This window comes from Aplysia californica, unplaced genomic scaffold, assembly GCF_000002075.1.
Source record: "Aplysia californica isolate F4 #8 unplaced genomic scaffold, AplCal3.0 scaffold00016, whole genome shotgun sequence".
NCBI lineage: Eukaryota > Metazoa > Mollusca > Gastropoda > Aplysiida > Aplysiidae > Aplysia > Aplysia californica.
In genome coordinates this window covers 2,714,273-2,722,206 of record NW_004797286.1, presented here as the reverse complement: position 1 = coordinate 2,722,206, position 7,934 = coordinate 2,714,273, and the positions used below count along the sequence as shown (strand labels likewise).

Here is a 7,934-nt window from a genome sequence, read left to right as displayed (position 1 = left end):
GGACTGGAAACTGAAAAGTTGATGAGTCATATGGTACAACTGTCACATTACTTAAGTTCATCAGTATTAACTTACTTTGTCAAGCATAAAAATAGGAAATACACACAAAACATGATCCCAATACTTAAATGTAAAGTAGAAACAATTATAAGTATATTTAGCAGAGCTATAATTTGTAATGTTAAGAAATATCACCATTGTAAAGCTACACTTTGTTCAGAGCCTGTTCTATACAGTTCATTTCATATCCCTGAGCATCATTAAGTATGTGGAGGGTATGTGAAGCACTAAAGTTTGTCAGTCCATTTACCAGACACACTATTAATCCTAGGGACAAAAATACTGACAATAGAGCAATCATTAAATGAGACTTCCCCATTTCAACAAACCTCAACATAAACACTGATTTGATTAAAATCCAACCATTTTAGTGTAATGCAGTAAGTATACATTTCTTTTTCTTTCATCTTCTCGAGAAGCTGTGGCTGTTGCACTTCTACCGAGGCCCTTATGTCTGTGTTGGCTGTTTTTGTGAAGCTTTGGCTTGCGCCTCCTTTCTCTTCTCATACCATGGATGATCCTCCGCTTGCAGGCACCAGGGAGTGACGTCAACGTTGCATTCCAGGTACACATTCATCACAGTCACGGCAGTGTCATCAATGGTCAGCTGACTGACTGAGTCCACTGTGTACTCTACTGTAGTCAAACCCGTTTCTTTGTCCAGGCGCCGTGTTTTCTGCAATTCATATATCAACAGATCACAACCAGGCAACAAAAACAAAATCAAGGGGAAAAAATACCGCCCCTAAACTGCTCTGGAACAGGAGGTAAAACGATTAGATTGCTATTTAGACAATTTAGATGACTCGATTCAGAAGACAGAAATAATGTCTTCAGAAAAAAATCAAACGTTTTAGTTGATTTCATTTGCACAGCATAAAAATGGAAAATATGTCCACAGGTAACTGAATGCAGAGTCTTCAAAACTCAGTATCATAGTGTTAATTATTTCAGGAAAAAAATGATACAGAAAAGGAAGAAAGAAAATAACTCCTATCTTTGACCATTTGAGTAGTACAAAGCAATAAGGATAGTGCACATTAGTGTCATTAGGCATAAGTAAAAGGACTTAAAGATACTAGAAGCAAAAAGAAGAGAGAGATGAGAAATCTCTGATGAAATTTATCTCTATCAACAGACCACCATTAACACAGAAAAGAAAACTAGTCTTCATTCAAAGAAAACAACCTTCATGGATCTTTGGGACAACAACACAAATGAAAGCAAAGCATTTTCAGTAACCAGCTGTAAGACCACTACCACAAAACAATGTGAAATCCTAGAAGAACTTCAATCATTAAGTCAAATCATGAACTCTTTAGTTTAAGTAAGAGTTTTACCGAACTTGCAACACAATAAGGTCATATTAGTGCTGAAGATTAGACGAGTTACAAGAGAGTAACAAACACAAAAAAAAAGAAGGACAATAGATGTTTGCTAGGAAAGAAGGCGCAAACCACATCAGAGCACCCACCAACCATCTGCAAATCATAAAATCTAATGTTGGTATCCCATTTCAAAATAAAAGAAGAATTTTGAAAACGATATATTGGAGCTGCTACTGCTGAGTTGTAGCTTACAGTGAGAAGGCACAATAACAGCCTCAGCCCCCCTAGACCAGGAGCTAGATTATGATGACACATTGAAAACAAAAATTATTTATGAGTTTTAAGGAGCAGATGGCTATCTACAAGAAGATCAGACTCTACAACTAAACTTAAGGCTCTCTGAGATATTAAAACAGGCTACTTTACAAGTGCAGTGTAGAGCTACACAGGAAAACGATGAACATAATCAGTTGACTCTATGGGTATTGAATATATTTCACCTAAAAATAAAAAGGACTAAATCGCCGATGATCCCGAGAGATGTGAACATTTCTCATTTTCCAAAGACAGAAAGGTTGGCTAAGACAAAATGCATCAATGTAATTGAACAGGACAAAATCAATAAGCTGTGCAGAATAGAAACAAGGAATGTATGGTAGAAGCATTATTAAACAACTGCCTGAGAGATTATAGTGAACACACTCAATTAGACACAGTCCAACACACAATTTTTCCAATAGCAACAGACAACTAAATAAAGCACAACAATAAAAAGGTCAAGGAATCGATTAAGAAATGTGAAGGCATGTGAGACTTTAAGCTGGATAGCACAAGACTACAAAACAAAAAAGAACTAACAAGTTCACCTACCTCCCACTGATCATAATACTTGTGGCTGTCTCGTGGTCTTTTTCTCCTGTCATGGACATGTCTAAAGGATTTGTAGCCGGTGGTCAAATTGCCTGGTCTGCTCAGCTGGGACCAAAGAATAGATAATTTAAAACCATCTTTGCACCAACTACTAACTGGCACTTTCATAAATGACAGAAATAATTTTTTTCTATCGATTTGTTTCCATTGATATTAAGGGGTGAAATAGTTTTCAATTAAGGCTCAAGAGGTCAAATTGGAGCAGAAATACAAAGTAAAATGGGTTCATTGCTAAACAGAAAAATATGTCCTAACATTCTGAACTAGGAGCTCCCTCAGTGCGAGCTAGAATGTGTTGTAGCTAATATTCACAGCAATTCTCAATGATATTGTGCAAAAGGATGGTCAGTAATTTGGTACACAAGATCAAAACAAAATTTTACTGGCCTGAAACTTTAATCTGACCCTGTGCAGGAACCAAATGGGACTGAAAGGTGGAAGAGTCCATCAGAATATCTTATTTACATCTAATCCCTTTCATCACCAGGAAATCTTTTAAAACTATATTTCAGATGTACATAAAAATGACATGTTATTAAAACATGCTGACAGACAGATAAATAAATATATACACACAAAAATACACAAATATTTAATGAACACCAACCTGCAATTTTGCCTTCCTCATACGGACAAAGAACTCATCATCCTCCCTTCCCCAGCCCCAGTACTTGTTGGATAATCCGTTCAGCTGTTTCAAATTTTTAAAAAGAGAGATGAGCTTTATAAGAGGACTTAAGTCATTGCAGTAAGTCTTGTCCAGACACTAATATTGTATTATTGAGTGAGTTTTGCTGTTTCAGTAAAATGGAAAACAAGTGAGAGAAAACACCGCTGATGATCGTAATGGTACCACACAGCAAGCCCAATATAGAGAAACTAGGCACATATGAGCATATGTTGTATCATACATTATGGTAAGCCCATTGACAAAAATGCAACATTCTGGGGTAGCACAGAGAAACTATCTGCCAAGGAAATCCAAAAATAGTTTTTGTAACATTTCAACAGTTCATAATAATATAATGTTTTTCCATGCCATGGCATATTGTAACTCAGACAACAACAATTTACTTTACATTTAAAAAATGCTCTTAGTGATATGAAAACACACAAAACGAGATAAAAGAGTCAAACTGTGTCCTCTGATACAGATATAATCCCATAAGAGATTTTTAAGATGTAAACTCGTTCTCATGTCTTGGCTTTTTACAATCATGTACAAAAAAATCATCATGTGAGAATAGATGACACATACGTGCATAGACATAGACAGATGATTAAAAAGATTATCAGTCTCTCCAATGCACCTTATAAAAGCCAAAACATAGGAACTGCGCAAAAGAATCAAAGCAATAGATTATTCCCTTTTACAATCAAGATAGGTCTCAGTTGTTGTTTTTTAAGTACACCACATAGAGTTTAGAGAATTCTATCTACTTTGTTCAAACTCATTTTCATACATAAAGTGTCACTCAGTCTCCATTCTACAAAATTTTGATTTTCAGAAAAGTGTACATTAACAATTTTTTAATAATCTTGAAATCTACGGAAACATTCATTTTCCTTACTTTGAAGGGGTTTGAACGGAACATTCATTTGTACAAACATCCCTTTTTCTTCATGGCCAAACCAAATAGTTTACAGCCATTTTGTTGTGATAAACTCTACAGGAGAGGAGGGAGGAGCAACTATGGCATTGTGCCACCTGCAATGATGCCTATTCTCCAACCAAGTAACCAAGTAAGTAAACTCTACATATAAGCATAATATCTATCCTTCTTAAACATTTTCAACATGAGTCATGATACAAGCCTTCCAGACGATGGGTAAATTACTTTCTCCACAGTTGCTCTCCTGCAATACATTTTACTTAACAAATGTGAGGTATGTTGACAAAATGAGTAACTTCTCACAATCTAAGAATGGAGATATCTGCTGAAAATTGACACTGGAGTCAGATTTATAGATTTTCAATTAAAATGGCATTTTCTTTAATTCTACCGAGTCTTTTATTATTCCATACTTATAGATTGTGCAAACTCCACCTATATAGTTGACGTATCAATTTTCATAAAGCTAGATTCTGAGAAGTTACTCATTTTGTCTGCACACCTCACAAATCTTTTTGTTAACAAAGCATACAACTAAGCCTGCCGTTTTGCCCTACTCACAAGTGAGTAACAACTATGCAAAATGGTGAAAAAAAAATAGCATAATAAAACAAACTAGTTAAATCAACATCTTAATCTCAGAACACAGAGCCAACTCACATTGCAAACAGACTTACTTTACCATTTCAAAATTACTTTCATCAATCCAAAGAAATTCGAAAGCAGGAAATAATTAGAACTAACCATTTCAAAGTGCTTGCTTTGAAGCAACAAGATTCCTCCTACAAAAGTTTTGTAATGATACAACGGATGCAGCCATGGGGCAGCGACATGGAACGGCCCACTCTCAGGGAAGGCGTAGCTCAGCTCATCATTCATGGGGAGGAGGTCCACATCATGCATGGCAATGTAGTCACAGTCATGGCGTGTGTGGAGAAATCCAGCATTGATCAGGGAAGCACGATTGAACCTGCAGAACAACATTTAAATGAGGTCAGTTTTGATTACTAACATCAAAAAGTGGCTACACTTAAAATAACGAGAGCATCTAAAAAATTTTTAGATACAGACCTGCTGTCTGCTAACTGTTATAAGCCAAAGGCGTGCATTGCTATTTTCCTCTCCTGAGTGTATAAGGTGAGAGGAGTGCCAGGAAAGAACAGAATTCCCTATACATATTTGTAAGCTACAGACCAGATTATTATTTTTTAATTCACTGTGGAATAATTCAAGGTAGCATTAATAGGACCGAGGAAAGAAGCCTGTTTCCAAAGAGCATGGCAGTGAAAGAGGATTTTGCTATCTCAAGACCTTTAATCTGAGCCCAGGCATCATAGAGCTATAACAAAACCTTCTGCATTTTATATTAAGAACCAGAACCAAGGCCTTTAAGTCAATGTAATCCAGGATAAACACTGACTCTTAGCTTTACATGCATGGAGGGATCTTCACTCCAAAATGTTGTCAATATATAACAAACAAGAAAGCAGTTATCAAACATCTATATGATAACATTTTTAGCATATATATAAAAATTTACAAGTTATAAAATAAGAATACATGTGAGGCATCGTGGTGAAATCAGGCCCTCGTCAAAATATCGAAATCAAAGAAACTAGCGTTTTTCTGGCCGCCTGGAAGTTTTGTTCTATTTTTGTTTTATTGACTCAATACCTTTTACGTTCATTTAAAAACACATTTCTGTGAGGATTTTACCGAAAAAAATTGATTAAAGGCACAAAATATTAATTCTTTTGGTTTCCAAGGCCTCTTAAGCTAGGGAAGTTAGCAAACTTTGGCGACAATTTGTGATTTTCTTGATAATTTTTACCTCTGGAAACCAGATGATGACCCTCACCTCCTCTAAATGGCAAATATCTCAACTTCTATTATAAAAAAAGATGGATATTTTTTCCCCCAAGAGCATTTCAAAGCAAATGAACAACCTTGAAGATGATACCAATAACCCCATATGCCTAGAAATTGACGAGTGCCTGATTCCACCACATGGTGCCACATATTTTAATTACCTGTATTTATCAAGCTGATTAATAATCACAATTTTGTGGTTAACTTTCTGTCGCTCTAAGAATTTTCCGAGAAATGGGGCAAATTCCAAAAGCTCTTCAAAACGGTCTCGGAATGGAACCAGGATACAAAGCTTGTGGTCCTCTCCTGTATCAGGCTTTTCCTCGGAACCACCTTTCCTGACATCTGAAAAAGTTGGAAGAGCTTCATTGGAATCTGTTCATATTTTTGTTGGACATTCATATTATAAAAAAAAAAAATCCAACATTTGATAGCCTCCCAAGTTTAACTCAGTTTCATGGTTTAACCGTATGAGCCCTAGCCACCGATACACTGGTGACACGTAACACTGTCCATGGCCTAGCCACCCATACAGCACTGAGCGAGACCCTATCCCCAACCCGGCCAGTCTGGGACAAAATATGTTGCATGGGAAACCATAAATTTACTACACAGGATGTTATTGATATAATAATATCTTGAAGATCTTACCTAATTAGATGCCGGTAATGGCGAGGACTACCCTGAGTCTGAGTGGGATGAATGGAATGTGATTCAAAATATTAAAAGGATAAAGAATACAATGGCTCTACTTATTTGTCCATCCCTCATTAATCTCACAATACCAACAGAATGAAAGGCGTAATAGAATCTATCTAGATTTCAGGATCTAGAATCTAGATCTAGATCAAGACTCTAGAATAGAAGAGCCAGAGTTTTTATGATGAAACTTTACCTTCAACACCAACATCTTGACTTGTCTTTGTGGAAGAACATTGGCAATTCAAAAGTGAGCCATTCTGTACAAGGCTAAATCCATAAAAAGCAGCTACCAAGAAAGTGACAATCACGCCAAGCAGAAGCAGGCGAAATTTGGAGACAAAAGTTCGCCTGGCCATCCATTCAGTTTCAGTGACGTCCTCACAAAAAATGAAAAGCCTTACATCTGGAATCTAGAGAATGGAAAATAGATATCTAGATCTAGATCTAGATTTCTAGAAGGGTCCAATAATAATTCCTGTCGATCTCTAAAATCAGGAGTAATTATAATAAATTTGAGAGTAGATCTAGATCTAGATCTAGATCTAGATTTTAGATCTAATCTCGAGACGAACAGCAGAGTATGACTAGAGTCTAATGAAATGTCTATGATGGCCTCTATTCTATCTCATATCAACAATTCCAGATGAATATGATGAGAAGAGTCACACAGAATGAAAGCAATGGCGGCGAAAAGACTTCACCAGTTCAAAATCCAGAATTTCTCTGCTAAAAAAAAGCAACTAATGTATCCCTATCTGATATCAAATCTCATCGATACACAAAAAGGTCGAGACAGAAACAGAAAGTTGACAAAAACACTGATACTATGAAAACGTGTCTAGTTTCGTTTCTTGGCGGAAGTTGATCTTTCATTTTTGAGAAATTGAAAAGTGTCTAGGCTACCATCGTTCTTTATGGTATTCATACAATTAGATTGAGCTGAAGAGAGAGAGAGAGAGAGAGAGAGAGAGAGAGAGAGAGAGAGAGAGAGAGAGGAGAGAGAGAGACAGACAGACAGACAGACAGAGAGACAGACAGACAGAGAGAGAGAGAGAGGACTGTAAATTAACCTCTGTTGAAACATCTATATTATACATAGGATGGACGCTTTTGCCTTTCTGTTAGACAAGGGAAGATGAGCTAATAATCGATTTATTTGTTGTTGTTTTTTTGGAGTCAGGAATTCTGCTCTCAAACAGGCCAAGCTATGAAGTTTCGTATTTGCTATGGAATTATTAATTTTTCCCATCATTCAGAGGCTGATCACCTCTTATAAGTTTGTTTAATCGTATCTATATGTTCTATTGGTTGCTCCCAGGATATATATAATGATCATTCTTTCTGGCATTCTTCTGTTTATCTCAATCATACTCATACATGTAGCTTCAAGGCATAGATCTACAGGGTTGGATTTTTGTTCCACGCCTTGAGA

The 7,934-nt window shown here is 36.4% G+C and overlaps 1 protein-coding gene across 2 annotated transcripts; it reads right to left on the bottom strand.

Annotated features, from left to right (window-relative positions):
* Positions 1-382: 382 nt before the first annotated feature.
* Positions 383-7,335, bottom strand: LOC101851620 (beta-1,4-galactosyltransferase 7). 2 transcript variants are annotated; one of them, XM_005090428.3, is made up of 7 exons: positions 7,204-7,335; positions 6,696-6,912; positions 5,962-6,145; positions 4,676-4,901; positions 2,926-3,009; positions 2,259-2,363; positions 383-736 (listed from the first exon to the last, which is right to left on the bottom strand). In XM_005090428.3, the coding sequence occupies exons 2-7, from the start codon at positions 6,856-6,858 to the stop codon at positions 509-511; spliced, it is 990 nt and encodes a 329-aa protein (XP_005090485.2). In that variant the 5' UTR covers positions 6,859-6,912; positions 7,204-7,335; the 3' UTR covers positions 383-508. The 2 variants fall into 2 exon arrangements, with proteins under 2 accessions (XP_005090485.2, XP_035827252.1); XM_035971359.1 differs by having other exon boundaries at positions 6,696-7,335.
* Between the last annotated feature and the right edge of the window lie 599 nt (positions 7,336-7,934).

What these genes read in the sequence shown, in the direction of transcription:
- LOC101851620 (XM_035971359.1), bottom strand. Translation starts at nt 6,858, where the DNA reads ATGGCCAGGCGAACTTTTGTCTCCAAATTTCGCCTGCTTCTGCTTGGC. An exon ending in TCAAGATGTTGGTGTTGAAG is followed by an intron (nt 6,146 to 6,695) that starts GTAAAGTTTCAT and finishes CAACTTTTTCAG; the next exon opens with ATGTCAGGAAAGGTGGTTCC. An exon ending in AGTATTATGATCAGTGGGAG is followed by an intron (nt 737 to 2,258) that starts GTAGGTGAACTT and finishes TATGAATTGCAG; the next exon opens with AAAACACGGCGCCTGGACAA.